General features: G+C 35.0%; 1 protein-coding gene, 2 long non-coding RNA genes and 1 pseudogene across 4 annotated transcripts; 1 reads left to right on the forward strand and 3 right to left on the reverse strand.

Annotated features, from left to right (window-relative positions):
• Nucleotides 1-238: 238 nt before the first annotated feature.
• LOC118490265 lies at nucleotides 239-862 on the reverse strand. Its single transcript, XR_004888950.1, has 2 exons — nucleotides 740-862; nucleotides 239-582 (listed from the first exon to the last, which is right to left on the reverse strand). It is a non-coding gene; the product is annotated as an uncharacterized LOC118490265 (long non-coding RNA).
• Nucleotides 863-1,581: 719 nt separating this feature from the next.
• LOC110864073 lies at nucleotides 1,582-4,294 on the forward strand. 2 transcript variants are annotated; one of them, XR_004888951.1, is made up of 4 exons: nucleotides 1,582-2,160; nucleotides 2,257-2,362; nucleotides 3,396-3,488; nucleotides 4,142-4,294. It is a non-coding gene; the product is annotated as an uncharacterized LOC110864073 (long non-coding RNA). The 2 variants fall into 2 exon arrangements; XR_002549600.2 differs by having other exon boundaries at nucleotides 1,584-2,160; nucleotides 4,136-4,294.
• An 8,684-nt stretch (nucleotides 4,295-12,978) lies between these two features.
• LOC110944877 (pentatricopeptide repeat-containing protein At3g22470, mitochondrial) lies at nucleotides 12,979-14,198 on the reverse strand. Its single transcript, XM_022186524.2, has one exon. It carries the CDS (start codon nucleotides 13,825-13,827, stop codon nucleotides 12,979-12,981), a length of 849 nt encoding a protein of 282 aa, XP_022042216.2. The 5' UTR covers nucleotides 13,828-14,198.
• Nucleotides 14,199-14,201: 3 nt separating this feature from the next.
• LOC110865656 lies at nucleotides 14,202-20,500 on the reverse strand (annotated as a pseudogene).
• Nucleotides 20,501-23,493: the final 2,993 nt, after the last annotated feature.

Raw genomic sequence — 23,493 nt, forward strand, 5'->3', positions numbered from 1 at the left:
CAACTACACAAGTATGAGTGGACTAAGGGTTGAAGACACATACATAGTAATTAAATTAAATGGATTATTGTTTATGACTTTTATCTTTTGAATATTATTTGAACCTTGTTGGATATTTCTATGATTATGTGTGACAAACTTAATTTGGATGCTTGAAATATTCAAACTTATAATAGTGTCATAAGTTATGGGCAAGAATCATATAACAACTTATGATTTGTGGTAGTTGGTTCATATCTAGATAAGAATATAATCTCATATTATACCACATGTAAAACTTGTATTTTAAAATATCTAATATTGTTTAACCCGTTAATATGTTAACAACTTATTCAAATCATAAGTAAAATAGTATTTTGATGATCATATCCATCAGTTAACCAGTCCTGCAGAAACAATTACACCATCCGCCAACCACACAATATCCTTTATTTGCACCTTCACCTTTACAGGTATCACTACATTTTATTTCATCTGAATTTGAACGGCAATTCCCCTTGAATTTGTTACTTCTCCAATTTTGTGTGGTACATTTTTGAGAGGCAATTGAGTGTTCGTCAATACTACTGCTTTTTGTCATCACTGCAAATTAGAAACCAACAATAATTAATATCACAATTCACTACCAAACATACAAAGTAAAGTGATGTAGAAAATATTAAAAATTTCAACAAAAAAAAGATGTAGAAAATATTGAAATTTCTTTTAGAAAAACTACAAAGAGAATTAAGATTGACACCAGAAGTGATGATGGCAACGATCATAATCAATTTTATACACAAAAAATGTAATGAAAGTGAACGTTTCATCGGCATCCTCATTTTAACCTGTTTAAGATCGTTATCTTTTGTTGTTATTTATAGAGGATTGCATAAATATTAAGCGTTTAGTATTACGATAGTTAAACATGCATACTAAATGAATAACATCACGTAGTTAACATGATCCCTAAAATTATGGATAGGAGAGGTGATCATGCATTACATACATTAATTTGGAAAAAAAACATATAGCATTAAGTTAATCGTATCACAATTCACAATTCTATCTCTAACAATATTTATTATGCACTAAATATATATTATATTAAACAAAAGTTGCTCTATGTATGAACGTATGTGTATATATATAGGGATGGACCTTGAGTTGTGAGAATCGTGACAACTAGGTCATCCAAAAGGTTTTTCTGATTTTTTTCTCAAAAGTCATAAAAAAATCATTTGTTTTAGTAAAAACAATTAAAAAAAATGCCGCATACCCATATTTACATGAGGCGTAAAAAAGAATATTTATCTTCGTGCAAAAATTATACCAGTGCGTAAAAAAAAAACTTGTATCAGTCAAAACTATCGACTCAACAATATTTTTTTTTTTACTTTTTTTACAGATGTGTTTATAATGTTTTCATCTACATTTGTGTAAAAATAATTTGGCCCAACTCGCGCAGGAACAACAAGTTCTCACGGTTCTTACAACTCGTGGTGTTTCTCTTTTAAAACGAGCCATATATATATATATATATATATATATCTTCCTATATAATAAAGCAAAAGTTATCAAATCCTATGTGTCACACTCTCAAGCCCCCATGTTAATATCATCCAAGGTGTAATTTTCATAGAATTTTCATTTTTTTAATTAAAGCCCAAAGTCAATTCTTAAAAAGCCATAGTCTACATCTCTGTGTAACGTCCCTTTCTCTTCCTGCAGTTCATACAAAAGGTCAAAAAAACCCTGGACACCCCACACCCATATTTCCGTTTCCTCTTCGTCTTCTTCTTCGTTCCCTCTGTATCTTACTTTCCCTTTCCTCTTCTCTTTTCTATTTCATTTCGAGGTATGGTTCAAAAACCCAAAATAACCCTTTTGCATCTTACTTTCTCTCTGAAATACATTTCATACAGTTCCATCTTTACATAAAACTCCAAATCTTATTCAAGAAACACAAATCCTACGGCCGCTTATCATACTTTATTCGTTCTTCTTCTTCTATACACAACTTTCAAACTTCACAAACCCTAACCCCCTTTAATAATCACCACCGCCAAGATCTTTCATTTGCGTTGATTACGTCCATTCACTTAGATTCAGCGATTTCTATATTCTCTCCATTCAACGATCTCTTCTTCATCAATCCTCTCTGGATACTCAACAATTAAGGTAATAAATTTATGTTTCCTACAAATTCTGGTTTGCTATCCTTTTCAACTTCTTTGTCAAACCCTAACGAAGTCTAAGAGGTCCACTTTGATGTAGATCCAGAGTGACGCTGTTTTGGAAACAGTTAATGTTCAAGGTGGAGATTGATTCATCATCTAAAGCCGATGCACCTATTCTGTCACCGGAAGATTGTATAACCCAGGTAGCATTTTATATTTTTAATCCTTCATCCTTAATTTGCATAAACAGTGGGTATTGTTTATAGTAACAATCATGAGGATTTAGTCATTTTAAAATTTGTTGACGATCAATTAGTGTTTTCAACAAAATTTTGGGCTTTTAGATTTGAAGGATAATACGTTTATGTCAATAAATGAATTTGCAGATTAACATACATTATGTTTTGCTAAGGGGTTGTTTGGCCTAGCTTTTTTAACAAAGCTTATAGCTTTTTTAGCTTTTTTTTTTTTTTTTTACAAAATAAGCTTAATTTGGTGTTTGGTTTAGCTTTTTAAGCTTATTCTTATTGGTTCATATAAGCTAATTTTATGAAGCTTACTTGAAGATGGTTTTTTAGCTTATTTTGAAAAAGCTTCCTTGTGTAAAGGTAAATGATATAAAAAAAACTATAAGTTAATCCAAACACTTAAAAAGACTTATCAAATGATAGAAAATAAGTTATAAGCTACTTAAAAATATAAACATAAGCCAAAAAATAAAAGCTAGACCAAACACCCCCTTGCGGTTCTGATCAGACTTTTATGTATATAAACTGTTTTTTTTTTTTTTTTTTCCGTGTGCCTTTGTTGCTCATGTTTCATAGAATAGGTATTACTCTCTAGCGAAAGTTTTAAATTAGTATGAACAGTTATTTATATTAGTCTTATCCAAGTTTTAATGATTATAAATTTTTTATATCTTGTCATCAAACTCATAGATTATAGTTTTTAGTTTTTAGTTTGTACTTTCACACTTAGTGATTATATTTATTAGCGGTTTATGTTTTGTTTTTTGTTTCCTGTTACCAAATACTTTGATTTGCATTTTTTTAAATCTTTCAACAGTTTCATACATTTGTTACACACTATAGAGTTATAGAGTTCAATTACTATATGAATTTGTTATTACCTTTTAAAGTTATTCCCGTTATGTTTATACGTTTGTGCTCTAAACTAATATGATATCTTTGTGTTGTTCTTAATCCATGAAACAAATTAAAAATATGGAAAAAATAGTCATCTCTATAGGTATTGAGATGCCATTGAAGATGTATTGAGAAACTTAATGTAGACAACCTCAACTGTCAAAACGGACTATGTTTCACAAAGGTATGACACTTTCTCATTTAGTTTGCTATTTGTACTTAACCTTTGGGGTTTAATTTATCTTCTTTGACTGGGTACAAGAATTTGAATTTAAAATGGGATCTTTTGTAGTATCCGGTAAGTTTTGTCAAAGACCTTAATTCATAATTGCATGGTGCATTATTTCAAGAAAAAGTAAGCTTATATCCGGTAAGTTTTGATCTATAAAACTTTTTTTCTAAATAATCCACACCGGTAACTATAATATTATAACTACATAGATAATGATCTTCTCATGATGTATCTATCGTGACATGTGTGTGTATATATATATTATAGAGATTAACGAATTATTTCATTTGATATAGCACCAATGCAGTCGAGTATGCTCATTGAAGTTGCTAATAATAAGTATAGCTTTAGATTATTACATTTTCTGTTGTACATCAAGATTTCATAGTTAAATTATTAATTTCTTATAGCTACGCAAACGGGCTAACTCGTATCGACTCCTTTTCCCTGAAAATTGATCAGCAAGGCACATTTGTTTGTTACAAAAATTTTAATTGGGTCAAGATTTGAACTAGCTTTGTGTATCTTATGCGCTTAGATTCTTACATGTCTTATTACATGTCTTAAACTGTGTGTGTTTTGCAATGACAATAAACAAGAGTCAGGTCAATCATTATCAAGGACTGGATTCTTAAGACAACCAATTTTCACTCATGGGCAGCTATACGTGGCACTTTGAAGAGTTAAGAGCATGAACAAGTTAAAACTTTTAATCTTAGATACTGATAAAAAATACTAATAAAAACTTCCAATGTTGTATAGAATGGAATAATTTATATTTTGTGTATTGTGATATTTTTTTTTGAATGAATACGCAATTTTTTATTTTAATTTTATACAACTTAAATTGTTCAACCCGTGTAACACACGGGTATATAACCTAGTATATATATATATATATATATATATATATATAGGATAGGAGTTGGCCAGAAAGTCTAAATTTCCTAAAAAGTGTAAAAAGTCATAAAACACCATAATGTCAACAATAAAACACACAAAAAACCCACAAATAATATGATGAAGATTACTAAAACATCATGTATGTGGGTTTTGTGTTGTGTTTTAGATGTTAAGACTCTGATTGTAGAATGACAAATATTATTGTGTTTTATGTTGTTTAGCATTGTGTGTTTTATATTCATAGTTCTACGATGGTGTGTTTGAAGTTTTTATGGACTATAAGAGTTTGAATATGGTGTTTTAGTAATATTCATTCTATTATTTGTGAGTTTTAGGTGTGTTTTATGTTTGAAATTATTGTGTTTTATGACTTTTTACACTTTTTAGGAAAAACACACTTTCCGTAGGATCCCCACTCTATATATATACTAGTCTTTTACCCGCGCGATGCGGTGGGAAACATATCATTTAGGTTGGTGAGTTTAGGGCTATGTAAGGGCGGTTCGGCTTTGAGCGATAACCAAAACCAAATTCGCGATGCAACGGAAAACACAACACTTGTTAGTAATTCTAAGGGTGAATTTATGTCCCGGATAAAATGAAAGCGTATATTAGCTAATTCCATTGAATGTTAACTAAACTTTGGTATGGAGTGGCTTCTTGGTGCAAACATGCCCTATCAATATATTCTTGCACCAGGACACTTAGCAACTTAAGAGTTTGCAGCTTATCACTTTTTTATTTGGAAAAACACTATTATCTGGAACATACTTAATTTTTCCACATTAATAACCAATTGTTTATACTATTAACCGAACCACTTTCCTAACAACTGACTAGTTTAGGTAGCCCATAAAAGGTCTTAAGAGTATACACCACATGTAACGGTCACAAGTGATAACCCGCACCTTAAACTTTACAAACATGTTTGTTTTTTTTATGGAACCAACATGTCAAAAAAATTACGGCTTCTGGGATACGTTGGTCTGTCGATTCCTCTACATAGATTTTGCAAATATACCAATTAAGGGTTTTGATCTTAGCTGGCACAAGAAACCTGAAAATAGGTAACATGGTAAGTAAATCATTTGCACAACTACGGAAAATTAAAAAAAGAAAAAAGAAATCAATCTACCAAGATATTATTTATATTCTAAACTAGCCTAAGATCCCGCGAGCTTCGCGGGTGGCTTAACACAAACATATAATATATACTAATATGGAGGTCATGGGTTGGAGTCCCATTTAGTGTAACTTGTTTGCAATTTGTTTCAAGTGGACCAAGAGTTTTACTATAAAACTCAAATTGAAAAATAATTACCTGGATGGATAATATTGAAGAGAAGAACAATAAACGAAGGTGTCCATATCACTTGCATAAACATCGAAGAAAGAACAATCGATGAAGGGGCCCATATCGAAGAGAAGAACAATCTAAATATGTATGATGAAGTTGACGAATCCAAGTATCAAAAGATCCTAAAAGAGAAACATTCAACCATTACATAATCCGAGATTACAATAATATTACAAATGGATTAGAACAATCATAGTATTTTCAACCACATCCATGTCCAATAGATTTAGCTAGACCTTAAAAATGGAAAGGGACAAATAATCTACACAGACAAAGTTAAAGTAGAAGTAAATCCGCTTACCAATTGAAAATTTTCAGGTTTATTAATTTTTGTACCTTGGCGAGCTCCACCTTTGCCATTGTTGGAAACAGAAGCAGCTGAAAAAGGACTCTCAAGCTGTTAATCTGTGATAAATCAACTTCAGAAGCCCTACAAAAATTACTTTCAGGGTAAAGGATTATGTACAAAAATTACTGGCAAAGGTGAACTTGAAGATCGACGAAAATAAAGGTTATTTTGTTAAAAATCAAAATGGAATCAATTACTGGTGGTAAAGGACTCTCAAGCTGTTAGTTTGTGAGATACATGTCTGTCCTTGTTGTATTTGTATTTCTTAAAAATCAAAATGGAATCAATATCTTTTTTGAGTAACCTACCTGAATGGTTCATGAGATTTCCTTTTGAATTTGGTTATTGTGATTTCAATTATATTATTATTTTCATTCAAAATTAAAATCTAGTCAAATTTTTTAATTAATATTTAGTTTTTTTTTAATCTTTTTCCTCGCTTTTAATAAAAGGCAAAATGAGTTTTTAACGTTTTATTATAACAAATTATAAAAATCTGACCATTTTACCCTTCGTAGGAAAAAAAAAACAAAAATGTTGGATGTTAATTGAAAAATCTGACCAGTTTTTGCTTTTGGATTAAAATAGCAACAAAATTGAAACTCAGATTCAAAAGGTTTAAGTTTTGAATTAAAGTGACAAAAGGTTTAGGGACATTTTGGCAATTTACTCATCTTTTTTCTTCTTTCTCGTTTATTACTTTTATCTAAAAAAATGGTGAACATTATACCTAATTATTGACTCCCGATCATAAATACCTCTTTCGTATTTATGAATACCAAGGGTATTATAGTCTTTTTATCATGACTTCACTGTGAAGTGTGGTATGGACTAAAACTGTTAGAATTAGCAAACTAATGGACAATAGATGCAATTATTAAATTATCAAGCTGAGAGTATTAAAATCATCAAACCACAGATGAAAATTATAGTTTACACTAAATATTAGAATGATAATTTTATAAAAACTCAACGAATAACCTCCTCGCCTAAAACTCGATTATCTCTCTCCATCTCTCATTTGGTCTCTCTCTCTCTATCTCCTTCAATTCGTTTGTTCCGAATAGGTGTTGCCGGCGGAGATGTGTGGTGAGAAGAAGAAGAAAAAAAAAAGGGTGTTGGGGAAGGGTGATGAAGTTTGAGAAGTCGACACTAAATGGGTTAGCTAGGGTTGTTTTTCTGTTTTATTTTCAAGTGAGTCCAACTATTAAAATTTGTTTTTTATTTTCGTTTTTAATGTTATGGTATTTTTGAATTAACTCAATTTTCACTTCAAATTATATGCCCTTTGGGTTGAATTTTGGGGGTTTGGGAAAGACAATACGGGTATTCGTAGAATCAACGTGTTTTGATCTTCGTTATTGTATAACGCGCTATATCACTTACCTATCAAAATAAGCATGCTATGATAACATTCCTAAATATTTTGAATAATCAAGGGTTGATTGCTAATACAGTGCTGCTTTTAGAAAAGAAAATCTATGATCTAACTATGATATTCACATTGTTGATATATATAAGAGTAAAGTGCCATTTTGGTCCCTATGGTTTGGCCAGTTTTGCCAGTATAGTCCAAATGTTTCATTTATAGCCTGTGGGTCCAAAAACTTTTCACCATTGCCATTGTGGTCCAACTGACTTAACCCCATCCAAGAACTCCGTTAAGTCAGGTAAAATATTGTCCTTTTCTTTTATTTATAACTAGGATTAAGACCCGCCCGTGTTGCGGTGCGTGTACATCATAAACATCGAATGAATTGGTCCAAACGTTATATGATGCATTAACCATATGAAAACACACATTTCGACGTATCCAGTTGAACTCAATGTAACGTGTATAAGCATTGTGATTTGATCAAATGTAAAGTAAATCAAATTCATATCGAACAATCATAATGTATTATATGTGACCCAACTCATACATAGAAAACGTAACGGGTATGAAGGAAAATCTGCACATGTAATCGAAAGGGATTAATTAGAGCTTTCGTAAAAAAGGGAGAAAAAGAAACCATAATTTGACTCCACTCGGTTCGAAACAAACTTTACGAAACATACATAAAATAAACACGATAAAATATTATATTTGACCTGTATCATTTCCCAAAAAAGTTTACGTCGAAACGTAGAACAACTTGAATTTATACCAAAACGTACATAAAAATATGCACGTAAAAATAGTTTCTTTAAACGAAAACGTATTGAATTTGACCTGACTCGTCTATAAAAAAAGTTTACGTCAGAATGTAGAACAAATCATATTTATACCTACCCGTACATAAAATATGCATGTAAAAATAGTTTTTAAGTAAAGGAAGTATAGGGGTAAACCGAAACAAAATATTAGTAAAAAAATTAATAGGTTAAAATCGTTTGTAAAACAGTGCCAAGTAGCACCAATGCCACAACGGCATCGACTCTCAACATCGCAAAAATAAAATAGATAAAATGGGAAAAATTACACTGAACGAAAATCATATTTAAAATCGTTGAACCACGCACACACGTTACAGTGTGTTAATGCGAAGAAATTAACCAGAAATGGAAAACGTAGAAAATAATAACTTAGTTGATCTAGGACCCGCCTGTTGCGGCAAACTTGTCAAAAAGGGAAAAATGGACACGTTGCGACGGGCCTGTCAAATATGAAAAAATAGAGCAAAAAACGTTGAACCTCACATACACGCTACGACGTGTTAACTTGCAAAATTTAGAACGAAACGTAAAACTTGCGAAAGATAAAAAAGTATGGGTGTCCAAAGTTGTAAATAATAAAGTGTTGTGTTAAATTATAAAAGATGGAAAAGTTTGGATTAAAAGTAAAAAATTAAAAGGGGTTAAAATACAAAATATGAAAATTCTTGGGTTAAAAGTGAAAAATCAAAGTTTTTTTTTGAAAAACTCCCTAAGCTCATGGTACAACCAAGATAAGATATGAAGATATGAACAAAGTTGTTTCTTATTTATATATGGAAGAGAAAAATGCAATTTGCGTCCCTGTGGTATGTCCCATACATCAACTTGCGTCCCTAAATTAAATTTTTGGATGTTTGAGCCCCTGACCTTATAAATTCATAACACTTTGAGTCCCTGCCGTCAGTTTGACTGTTAGAGGCAGGGGTAAGACCGTCTTTTGACATATATTAATAACACTTTGCGTCCCTATGGTATGAGTGAAATATCAAGCTGAGCCCCTATATTTATTTTTTGCTTTTTTCTTAAGAAATCTAATATCTATTAAATTAACTCTTTTATATAATAATTAAATGTATCATATATATATATATATATATATATATATATATATCAAAGATCCACAAGCAATTAGGTTATATTCATTCGATAACAAAAGACCGTAACGTACAGACTCGATAACAAAAGACCGTAACGTACAGACTCGATGACAAAAGACCGTAACGTACAGACTCGATAACAAAAGATCGAAACATACAAATAGAGACAAAACGTCAAAGATCCACAAGCAATTGTGGATCTTTGCTGACGGGTGCACTTCGGAATGAAGCCGATATGAATGAATATAACCCGAGTGGCCGATATGAAATTCCAGAGCTCGCTGATTACATATCTGCCGCTGGGGTTATGAATATAACCCCAGCGGCAGATACGTAATCAGCGAGCTCTGGAATTTCATATCTGCCACTGGGGTTATATTCATTCATATGAATGAGTGTTACCCAACGGTAGATATAAAATTCCAGAGCTCACTAATTACGTATCTGCCACTGGGGTTGTGTTCATTCATTCATTGATATGAATGAATATAACCCGAGTGGCCGATATGAAATTCCAGAGCTCGCTGATTACATATCTGCCACTGGAGTTATATTCATTCATATCAATGACTTCCTTGTGTGCACCGCGCCATCCAGAGCTCGATGATTACATATCTCGCCTTCGTAGTTGGTGTTTTGAGTATCTTTACATCCGCAGCCATTCTGTACAATTAGAAACACATTCAAACCAAAACACATTCTGTACATTCAAACCAACTAATCACATTCAAACCAACTCTCTGTTCATTCAAACCAACTAAACACATTCAAACACTAATCACATTCAAACCAACTAAACACACTCTGTTCATTCAAACCAACTAAACACATTCTGTACATTCAAACCAACTAAACACATTCAAACACTAATCACATTCAAACCAACTCTCTGTTTTGATGCATTTTGAACAAGAAACAAACCAGAACACATTCTGTACATCCGATCAGTTCAAACCAAAACACATTCAAACCAAAACACATTCTGTACATTCAAACCAAAACACATTCAAACCAAAACACATTCTGTACATTCAAACCAAAACACATTCTTACAAATTGTGGTTTACTTACAACGTTAGATATTAACAGTCGATAGATTATTAGGAGTTACTTGCAATCAGAGTAGCAGGTTTTAGTTTCAAGTTTGAGATCTGAGTTGTGTTGTTCTTCAGAGATTAAACAACTAACTATGCATTTTGAACAAGAATCAAACAAAAAAATCCATTCAACCCTAAACCCACAAGATATCAAACCAAAAATCCATTCAACCCTAAACCCTAACCCCAAATAACACATTCAAATCAGTTGATACCAAAACACATTCTGTACATTCAAACCCTAAACACATTCAAACACATTCAAAATGAGGAACCCTAATAACACATTCAAACACATTCAAAATGAGGAACCCAAAATCAACCCTCTGTTTTTCAAAATCAACCCAAAATCATCAAATGTTACCCAAAATCAAACCCAAAAACATCGAATGGAACCCAAAATCAAACCCAACATCAACGCTCTGTTTTTTCACAATATAAACACATAAACACATCGAATATAACCCCCCTCTGTTTTTTCAAAATCAACCAAAATCATCAAATGTTACCCAAAATCAAACCCAGAATCATCGAATGGAACCCAAAATCAAACCCAGAATCAACGCTATGTTTTTTTCACAATATAAACACATTAACACATAGAATGACAGCATGAAGATGAACCTGATCGATGATGAAGATGAACCTGATCGATGAAGAACCTGATCGAAGATGATGAAGATGAACCTGATCGGCTGTTGTTGATGATGAATTTATTGGGAAAATGCGAGCTGCTGTTGATGATGATGATGATGCGAGCTGCTGTTGTTTTATAATGATGATCTTTGGGAGTTGAGATGGAGATAATGAATCATCAGTGTTTATAATAAAGAGTGGGGGTATTATGGACTTTTCACAATAGGTAAACGGTCAAACTGACGGAATATAAACGGCAGGGACTCATCCTGTTATGAATTTATAAGGTCAGGGGCTCAAACATCCAAAAATTTAATTTAGGGACGCAAGTTGATGTATGGGACATACCACAGGGACGCAAATTGCATTTTTCTCTATATGGAATAATAATAGTTCATTTATTAAACCCTCTCCTTTTAACCCATTATCTTCAACCTATGTGACCATGGACTCCTCTTAGAAGACCTTATGTGATGAATATAACATTTTTACTGTATACAGTTGAATGTGTGTATCTCAAACATAGCAATCTATGAATATGTTTGTATATATGTATCTAAACAAAACAAAACAAAACAAACGATGTGAACAAATATAATTACCTACAAAAAATCAATTCCATAACTAATATTAGTTTCATTAGAAGGGAATGCTGCTACAACAGAATCTCCTTTTGACACATGAGCAGGTTGAGTAAGATAGGGTGCTACTTAATTTGTCATAATCTAATTTCATGTTTCAGTAAAATCTATTGATGCAGGATTTAAAAGTGAACGGAAATCGAAGTACCTTCCTGTTCCGGCTAACTCCGGCCAGATTCTCACCTTTGATAGATCGCCGGAGTGAAGTGTCTGTCCTATCTCGCCGGAGTGGAGTGTCCGCTGATTGTCTGCTGCTGCTTAACGGTCTGCGATTATCAAGTATTGTACGTGATACATGTGATAGGTTGAAGAAAATGGGTTAAAATGGAGGGCTTAATAAATGAATTATTATAAATAATAGAAAAAGACAAAATTGTACCTCACTTAACCGAGTTCATGGACGGGGTTAAGTTAGTTTGACCAAAATGGCAATGGTGAAAAGTATTTGGACCCACAAGCTATAAATGAAACCTTTAGATTATACTGGCAAAACTATCCAAACCACATGGACCAAAATGACACTTTACTCTATATATAAAAATGGAACCGGCATATAAAGCCAAAAAAAAAAAGTGAAGCATCATGTCTCAAGAAGCAAAAAGTAAAACACAAAGAAGATATTACCATCTGAATTGTCATACAATATCAATTGTGAAACTTGACAAGGAAATTAACTTGAGTTGATTGCTAATACAGGGCTGATTTCAGAAAAGAAAAACAATGACAGACACGTTGTAGATGTTAAACTCGAACTACCACGACAAGTCGATAAAATGTGAAATATCATGTCTCAGGGTGCAAAAGATAAAACACAAAGAACAAGTTACAGCTGGTATTCATGAAACGAGCAAAACATCGTTAAACTACAACAAAAACAAATGCGTAATCCTTGTGAATTCGTTATATTGAAAATGTCTAATGAACAAACACATGAAGACCACATGTCATCCCACAATTACTATTTCAGTTTCACTCCCAGTCGCACAAGCTAGGATCGTCCATTAATTCTTTTGGCACAAGCTTACCTAACAGCTTAAGCATACTTCTATCTAGTAAACCAGCTGCGATATGATCTATAAATAACGATAAAGTCGAAGCATCAAGTGAGTAACCTCTATCAACCATTTCCTGTAAAAGCATCACCACATCATCATAGTGCTGGTTCTTTAATATCCTTGGAGAAGAACACGGTAAGTAACATCATTTGGCGGGCAGCCACTCTCGTCCATTTTAAGAAACAACAACTGGGCTTCCCCCAATAGACCTTCCTGACAAAAACCATTTATCATCACAGTGTATGTACGAACATTAGGTTGCAAGCCTTTATCAATTAGACCTTGGAAAAGAACCCTCGCAATATCCACTTTCCCATATTTTCCTGCACCATCAATGAGGATATTGTACACAACAATATCAGAATTAAGCTTGCTATCACCCATCAAATGAAACAAAGAGAGAGCCTCTTCTACTTGACGATTGTTGCAAAGGCCCTCTAAAACTATTCCATAAGTGCATTGGTCTGGGATTTGGCCTTGTGCATGCATCTCATCAAAGAGTTTGCGTGCATCTACACAACGCCCAACGTGAAAAAATCCTTGTATCATGGTGTTGTAAGTGACTAGATTGGGTTTTAAACCTTTTCCGGACATTTCACGAAACATTTGCATAGCTTTTTCTATGTTCAGATTTTTGCAATACCCATTCAACAAACTACTGTAAGCGACAACATCAGGGACGAGACCTCTAAGCGTCAGTGAATCAAAAATCTCCCTTGCTTTGATCATTTCACCTCGAAGACAGTAACCATCAATAAGTGAGTTGTATGTCACTATGTCTGGAACCTCACTTCTCTCAATCATGATGTTGATAACAGCCTCAGCTTCTTCTACTTTACCTTCCTTGCAAAATGCATCAACTAATGCAGTAAAGGTTTGCACATTTGGAAGAGGGCGTCTCTGTGACATTTCATCGAACAGGTTGAGTGCATGATTCAAGTTGGTGATTTTATGAAGCATGGATCGATTTGTGGAGAAATTAGAGTGAAGAAGGAAGGGTGTGGTGATAAAATTAAATTACCTCTGAGTTTGAAAAGAAGAGAATTTGTGAGATACATGATCGTCGATTCGTGAGGAAAAAGGAGTTGATGCATGCTTCAAGTTCAACCTAACTATCAAATGTTGGATTTTGTTATGAAACAAATATTGATTCCATTCAGTTGCAAAAACAATTAAATAAAGGTTATTTTGTTATGAAACAAATGGATATATATTCCATATGACATTTCCACAAAAAAGATCGTAAATGATATAAAATGTGTAAATTGAATGCACGACGAAAGCAAGGGCAAAATGGGAAAGAAACCTTGAAATATACTGGCAAAGGTGTTTCGTTTTTGGACGTAGAAAGTAATGGGTATTTCAAAGCAAATCTTTAAATGATTTAAAAGATCAAATGAAGCATGATTGGCTCACCTTTATTAAGATTGCAATTAGCTAAACCTCTAAGGGCTTCTTTGGCACGTAACGGTTCAAGTTTACTTGCTAACCATCTCAAAACAATACTTTTGCAATCGTTAATCACCCGAGTCGAGATATCCGACATACGTCGTATCCCCATTGCATCAAATTCATTAGAAACAGACGCAAGATCCTTGGCAGCTTCCGATATAGCATTTTGACACGTCTCCCGACAACACTCATTAACAAGATCAATCTTCCCACAACTAGCAAGAATCTTAGAAGTGTCCGTCAACATCTTTTACTGGGCAAGAAGCTTCGGTTAGGTTTGACGGACCAACGGAACAAATCTGCTGCAAAGTGTTATCCGCACCTTGACTCGTGAGAATTTGGTCAAAGTCGGAAAGACAGTGTTTAGCGTGAGTCGAGTTTAGCGAAAGTGTTTTGGTTTTTTTTACTGGATTGACCAATGAGTATCACGAGAGTTGCTTCAAGTTGTGGACAGCATACTACATTGGCAAGGTACGGTGCAAATACCGTGAAACAATCAGTTGCAGTAATGCTCATCATGGTATCTATCGCATCGAAGTCTAGCGTACAGAGGCCTGGATTAAATTAAAATATATATATTTAAACAAAATGCTATTCATTATTTTTTTTAACTGGGTTGCTTCTGGTCATGTTTTATTACGCTCAAAAGTCACCCAAACGGTATTATAATGCGTAAAACCTTATAGATTACATTTAGTTGAAAATCAGTTATTGTTGAGATAGTATACTTTTTACAATCATATTAGTTAGAGTAAATTGCCATTTTAGTCCAAATAGATTTTTAAAAATATGTGTGTGTATGTTTTTCTAAAGAAATAACATTATATATGTATAATTATTTGTTATTTATATGTATAAAGGGGTAAAAAGATTTTTGGATGAAAATGGCAAGTACCAAACTATTTTAGTGAGCTGACCAAATTACCCCCGACTTAACTGAGATTTTTGACGGAGTTAACGAAATGACCAAAAATGGAAACGTCGGGAACCCAGGGAAGAAAAAAGAACTATTTGTAGGTCCGGTTTCGGGAACGAAACCGTGATTTTCTTGTTCATGTTCAAAGATGGAAGAGATAAGAGAGGATAAACATAACAAACTTTGTATTAATCCGGTAGTAAACATTACAAGTCGGCCCGGTTACATGACAACCGAACTAATACCAAAGAAGTATACATCCGGGGAGAAACCAAGTGGTGATTTCTCCCGGTGAGGTCTCAGACCTCCATTCTCTCTCTAGCACACACTTGTGCTCTCACTCTTATGTTGCAAATGACAAAGTGTTGGTATTTATACCAAAACAAACACTGCAGGTCGAAGGATCAGACTGACTGGTCGAAACATCATCCTTCGATCAGACAGTCTTCGAAAGATACTCACATACCTCGAATGATATCCTTCGATATCCTTCGAGGTCCATCCTTCGATGGGTATCTTTCGAGCTCATCGAAGGATATTCATAATCCTTCGATGCCTTATCCTTCGACACCAATGACAACACAGCAACTTTGTCTAGCAACACACACACACAGTCAAACCAACAACCCTCTCGTTTGACCACTTCAAACGAGCGGGTCTATACACGTTCGTTTGACCGTTTCACTAACTATTACAAATTCAGCATAAAATAAAACTAATCTATTCGACAAGCATCGGACACAAAATCTGCATCAACAAATTCCCCCTTGTCCGTTGCTGTCGAATGCTGAAAATGCAATTGCAATCAATCTTCAGCCAAGTATTCATCTTCTCTGTGTAGACAAATTCCCCCTTGACCGATGATCCAGGTAAGTAGCATCCTGATGCTCATTGTATAAGATTTCCCCCTCAAAGTACGCGTATCCGTGTTGAGTGTTGTGCAATTTCCTCAAAAGGATCAATTGACCGATCTTCCGCTGATCTTCCAAAACTCCAACCGGCATATGATAAAGGTTCCATTCTTAAACAACTGCATCAAGTCTTGATCTTCAAGTGTCTGTGCAAAACATTCCACGCTGAACCGTTTGAATCACCAGAAGATCATAAACTCTACCACCTGAGATTGCGTTTAGAATTTTACCGAAGAAATTCAACAAATGAAAAAATTTTTATCCCCCCCATTTCTTTGGCAAAATCTCTAAACCTTAACAGATTCTTTCCACTTCAAAGAAACTGTCGTCAAATATTCACCAATTCCCTCCACCAAGCGGAACTGTTGTGTTTGGCCCATAATAGTCACGTTACCATATTTGTCATTGCATCGGTAACCGTGACTACCCCACATTTTCAAACATCAAGTCTTCATCATCTCTTGTGTTCATCATGCTGCATCACCCCGCGTGTTCCCAAATCCCGTACGAATTTTGATGTTGAAACTTTGAAGCCCGGTATGAATAATCCTTGCGAACACCCGACCCGACTCCAAGTGAATTAAATGATTAACCCCAACACACTGTCTGAGTTCATAAAATTCCACAACATCTGGATCCTTCGAAACACCTGCATCAAACGAAAGATAAACACCAAGATAGCTTCGAAAGATGATCTTTCGAAGTCTTTCGAGCACATGTCACATATCTTTCGAGCATCTTTCGAGCACATGTCACAGATCTTTCGAACACCTTTCGAAGTTGGACATGGCTGATCCTTCGTACACTTCAGAATTGATCCTTCGAAGTCTTTTTGATCCTTCGAAGAACTGATGATCTTTCGAGCACACCTGTTCATCTTTCGAATCTCCTTGATCGAAGGATGATCTTTCGAGGTCGAAAGTTATCCTTCGATGGTCCTGACACAAGGACAGAAAGTACGACAGGTGTCAGAAAAGTTGATGTGGTAGGTGACCAACTTTCGCACATTTCGAAGCATGAAAATTTGAATTTTGAATTTTGTTTCATCCTTCGAAAAACTGTTCAATCTTTCGAGGACAAACAGCATCTTTCGAAATTTGAAGCTGTCAAGAACATCAAGAACACGGAGGACTGTTCATCTGCAGATCTGACCGAAAACACTTTGTATACAGTTTTTGATGATGGAAACTTGAAGATTTAGGAGAAAAACATAAAACCCAACACCCGGTTTAGCACAGATCTGGATATCCGGGTCCAGATCTGGGTTTTTCTCATTTTCACCCTTTTTTTTTTTTTTACATCTTGAACAAAAACCCATAAAAATCACAGATCTAGAGCACATGTGACTTAGTAAACGGTTAGTTTTACTAAATCGGGCACCATGGCTCTGATACCAATTGTAGGTCCGGTTTCGGGACCGAAACCGTGATTTTCTTGTTCATGTTCAAAGATGGAAGAGATAAGAGAGGATAAACATAACAAACTTTGTATTAATCCGGTAGTAAACATTACAAGTCGGCCCGGTTACATGACAACCGAACTAATACCAAAGAAGTATACATCCGGGGAGAAACCAAGTGGTGATTTCTCCCGGTGAGGTCTCAGACCTCCATTCTCTCTCTAGCACACACTTGTGCTCTCACTCTTATGTTGCAAATGACAAAGTGTTGGTATTTATACCAAAACAAACACTGCAGGTCGAAGGATCAGACTGACTGGTCGAAACATCATCCTTCGATCAGACAGTCTTCGAAAGATACTCACATACCTCGAATGATATCCTTCGATATCCTTCGAGGTCCATCCTTCGATGGGTATCTTTCGAGCTCATCGAAGGATATTCATAATCCTTCGATGCCTTATCCTTCGACACCAATGACAACACAGCAACTTTGTCTAGCAACACACACACACAGTCAAACCAACAACCCTCTCGTTTGACCACTTCAAACGAGCGGGTCTATACACGTTCGTTTGACCGTTTCACTAACTATTACAAATTCAGCATAAAATAAAACTAATCTATTCGACAAGCATCGGACACAAAATCTGCATCAACACTATTTGGACTAAAGTGACATTTTGGGCCAAACCTCAGGGACTAAAATGGCAATTAACTCTATTAGTTATTTACAAAAGGTTTATATTATGTACACCAATATGCCCATTAAGTATGCCACCACTAAACAAGATAAAGAGGGTGTGTGAAACGAACCTGATAACTTTGGGGCGGTGTTATTTGTGATTGTGAAGGGAGACGGTCCAAGAAGAGGATATAGGGGTTCAGGATTTCCGGTCGGAGAAATCTCGGGCAACAAGTTATCCGCTCTTTGATCAAATATTAGGGAGTTATGCAGTGAGCTGCATTGGGAGCCATTGAAACCTGTCCAAACGCTTGTGTGTCAATAAAATATACAAAAAATTTCAGTTCATGGCATGTTTTCAAGCTATATTTATATGCCAGTGGGTATATTAGATATTTGACTAATAGTCAGTCAAAACACTCTACGAAACAGAGTGACGTGCGTTTGTGGCACCACTATACATATTAAAGATTATTACTTTCAACTTTAAAGTATATCATTTAAGACATTTGGGTCAAGTTATTCTACAAAGGCTTCTAATTGTAAGAAGTGTAAGAAGGATTTATAGAGTGACAAGTGTCCAATGACCTAAAACTAAACTCACTACATCACCACCAAAAACCTAAACACCCACCCCCACCCCACCCCACCACCACCCAAAAACCTAACCCCCCCCCCAACCCAAAAACCTAAACCCCCCCCCACCCCCCCCCCCACCCCCCCCCCGGCAAAAAAACAAAAAAAAAAAACTATACCTCACCAAAAACCCCCAAAAAACCTAAACCCCCCCCCCCCACCAAAACCAAAAAAAACCTAAACCCCCCCCCCCCCAACCTTACCCCCCCAAAAACCTAAAAAAACCTAACCCCCCCCCCCCAAAAAAAAAAAAAAAAAAAAAAACCTAAAAAAAAACTAAACACCCACCCCCACCCCCACCCAAAAACCTAAACCCCCACCCCCACCCCATCGGCAAAAAAAAAAAAAAAAAAAAAAAAATTTAGGGTGGGTGATGTGGGGGGGGGGGGTTAGGTTTTTGGTGGTGGTGGATGTTTAAGGTTTTTTTTTTTTTTTTTTTTGTAGTGGGGTTTTTTTGTGTAGTGGGTTTTTTTAAGTTATTGGACACTTGTCACTCTATAAATCCTTCTTACACTTCTTACAATTAGGATCCTTTGTATTTGATCCTAATCCTAAGACATTTAACTAATAGTCAGTCGAACACTTTGCATTTCATGAGAACAAAAGGAACCATGAGGATGTGTTGACATTATTTTTTAATCCATTCTCTAGGATAGCATCCACCACACGATATAGATATAAGTGTTAACAGCGACCACACAACTTGTTGGTATTTTTCGGTTCAAATGCAACGGGATAGGCTACGACTAGTTTGGAATTTGGATACAGAAAACATCACCAAATCAACCATAGGGCTGTGATTCAAAACTGGAAGCTACATATTCACCACTTCGGTTAGGACTGGACATCAACCATAGCATGTTGCATTTACATGGTCTGCGATCACAACCCATGTTATCTCTATGTGGACTTTGTAAGCGGATCATCATGGCATCTAAACTAAAACGACGACCCAGGTCTACAACATAAACCATGTGAATAGGTTCAATAACTGACATACATAACTGGGATTCTGTAACATTTCGATATGTTACATTTGTAACAATTTTCATTCTTAACCTCTGTAGTTGACACTCACTAGGTTTGACTATAAAAAAGTCAAAAATGCACTCAAAACCCTAAAATCAAATAAGCTTCAACAACCAACAAACAAATCTAAGCAAACCCCTTAAATCTTAAAGCATCCAATCAACTACCATTAACAGCTCAAACACATTCTCCTATATAAATCACATTCTCAAACCCATGTTACATAAACAAAGAAACCCATCAATCCAACACACAGAATCAACAAATAGCTAAACCCTGAAGAAAAGATCCAAACTTTTTAGGTTTTATAAATACCCAACTGAGAAAAACCATGAAATCAAGCAAATAGAGTGACAAATTAAGACGGGTATTTGCTAAAACTTACAGAAAATCAGTACAAGTGAGAAAATGAGCATGAAATTGAGCTTCTGAGCTTCACTTTCCCTCATGCTTGATGGGTTGGTTATTGTCGCCCTTCAAGAAATATGAATTTATTGTAACAAATTTGCAAAATAATAAATGAGTGAATTTAAAGAAAGATTGTCATAATTTTGTTGAGAAAAAGAAGGCGGTGATGAAACGGGAATATATAGAGCAAGCAAGTAGTTTGGTTGCAGCTGTCTATTTATTTATATGCCAAGAGCCCCACAAAAATATATAGTGTGTAGATGAAATATATGTTTGTTATTTTGGAAAATCACTAAAATAGCTAGGACCACGCCGTTATTTCAATACTAGCCAACTGACACCTCTCCACGAGCTGGTACCGTTCACTGACACGGCTTAAGGAGTTCTTTCAACGCAAACCAATTGTGATGCGGGTGAACCCGGTCTGGAATGGGATCCCGGTTGAAGATTACCCGAAGATTTGGATAATATTTTATTCCTTAATTATCGAGTCTTTTATTAGTTATCGTATCTTTTATTTATTTTGTTTATTCATGTTTATCTCTAAGATTTTTTAGTTTCTAGTATAAATAGGGGTCTAGGTTTTATTATTTAGTTAGCTTTTGATTTGATTATTAGTAAAAAGAACAATGTTCTTGAACCTTTTTGGTTCTTTTTATCGTCATTGATTATCAATTGTTCTTGAGCCATTTGATTGCACGTGAAACTGCATCAAATTGGAACACGACACGAGTCCGACAAACTTCTGAAACGGCTTAATATGCTGAAACGGCTTGATATACTGAAACGGCTCCAATCAGATGAACCGGCTTGGGTCACCTCAGACGTCTCGAACAGTGCCTGTGACGGCTTGAGCACTTGCCGGAAACGGCTCGGCTTGAGCACCACCGTAAACCACCACCACCCTCACCGAGCACCACCACCCTCCACCCACCACAACCACTACCTAGATTACTATAGATGCGACGGAGTTTGTTGAGTTTTTTATTGTGAAACCGGTGGTTGATGATGAGTTTGTTGAGTTGATTGAGTTGCTGAACGATGATAAAGACTTGAACTTCGATCTGCACATATGCTTCATGGAGGTGAGGGTTGTGGAGGGTGGAGGGTGGTGGTGGTGCTCGGTGAGGGTGGTGGTTGGTTGCAGGGTGGTAGTGCTCTGTGAGGGTGGTGGGAGGTAAGGGTGAGGGTGGTGGTGGTGCTTGGTGAAGAAGATGAAGACCGAGAGTAGGGTGGGAGTGGTGAAGAAGAAATAGGGAGATGAGAGAGAGAGAGAGAGAGAAAGAGAAAGAGGAGATAAAAAAAAGAAATAGGCTTATGTCTTGAGCCGGGTTGTAATTGGTGAAACGACATTTTATGGGATGTCAACGGGCTATTTTTGAAATTTTGACAAAGTCTTGGCTAAATTCGTGATTTTCCCTTGTTATTTTCTTCACTAGAAAAAAAAAAAGAAAATATTATGAATGTTTAATAGATGTGTTTTTAAACGGTTGTTGTGTAGTGATCGAATACGATTAAGAGTAAAATGAGAAACTTAAAATGATGTTTAAAAGTCTGCATTCTTTTTAGGATAAACAAGAAAAGAAAGATAGATATTTTTTTTAACTAACAGGTCTTTGGCTTAATGATATCATGTGTGTAAAATAGTACCATTTGAGGTGGTGTAAGCAGGTTCTAAAAAAGTGTATGTGGAGGGCCGAGTTGAACCGGATTCTTACCGGTGATGCTTTGCCTAAGTGTAACATTGTTGTGGAGAACCAAAGGTGTTTGTTTTATGATCAAGCGGAGGAGTGACGTGCTTTAAAATATACATATTTTTATATAAATATTCCTACACTTTTGAATAGCTTAATGATCGTTTGTTATTAAATTCCATTCATAACTGATTCATATTTAAAGTTGAATGATTTTTAGTAAAATGAGCTAAAACGATCAAGTTGGAGCTAAAATAAATATTAGTATTCATCAATCATAAATAAAGTTGTATAACACATATTTACAATTAGTAATGCATGTAGTATGATAGGTAAATATGCTAGTGTTTGGTTTTGGATACTAAATGAGAAAAATACATGATTGACATTTGGTTGTAGGTGTGCTCGAGAAACAGGAAATAATAAAATATCAAAAGAGATTAAAATGGGTCATGACAAATAAAGAGAAGAGAGGCATAGGGGGTACACCTATTATTGTTTTCGAAATCCAAGATATACATAGAGCAATTGTTATTGTTTTCGAAAAAGGAGAGTTAGACAGAAGACATTAGTGGGCCGCCAAAATCACAGCATGTTTACGTGGAAAAGGGTATTGGGCTTTGAATGGTAATTAAATTAAACTAGGGTTAAAGATCCGCCCGCGTTGCGGCGCGGGTGCATCGTAAACATTGAATAGATTAGTCCAAACATTATATGATGCATTAACCATATGAAAACACACATTTCGACGTATCTAGTTGAACTCAGTGTAACCTGTATAAGCATTGTCATTGGATCAAACGTAAAGTAAATGAAATTCATATCGAACAATAACTTGAATTTATACGAAAACGTACATAAAAATATGCACGTAAAAATTGTTTCTTTAAACGAAAACGTATTATATTTGACTTGACTCGTCTATAAAAAAAGTTTACGTCGGAATGTAAAAGAAATCATATTTATACATACCCGTACATAAAATATGCACGTAAAAATAGTTTTTAAGTGAAGGAAGTATAGGGGTAAACCGAAACAAAATATTAGTAAAAAAATTAATAGGTTAAAACCGTTCGTAAAACCGTGCCAAGTAGCACCAATGCAACAACGGCATCGACTCTCAACATCGTAAAAATAAAATAGATAAAATGGTAAAAATTACACTGAACGAAAAGGAGACTAAAATTGTTGAACCATACACACCCGTTACAGTGTGTTAATGCGAAGAAATTAACCGGAAACGTAAAACGTAGAAAATAACAACTTAGTTGATCTAGGACCCGCCCATTGCGGTGAAGTTTTCAAAAGGGAAAAAATGGACGCGTTGCGACGGGTCTGTCAAATATGAGAAAATAGAGCAAAAACGTTGAAACTCACATGCACGTCACTACATGTTAACTCGCAAAATTTAGAACGAAACGTAAAACGAAAAACTTGCGAAAGATAAAAAGTATGGGGACCAAAGTTGTAAATAATAAAGTGTTGTGTTAAATTCA

The sequence above is a fragment of the Helianthus annuus genome, chromosome 3 (assembly GCF_002127325.2).
Source record: "Helianthus annuus cultivar XRQ/B chromosome 3, HanXRQr2.0-SUNRISE, whole genome shotgun sequence".
Taxonomy (NCBI): Eukaryota; Viridiplantae; Streptophyta; class Magnoliopsida; order Asterales; family Asteraceae; genus Helianthus; species Helianthus annuus.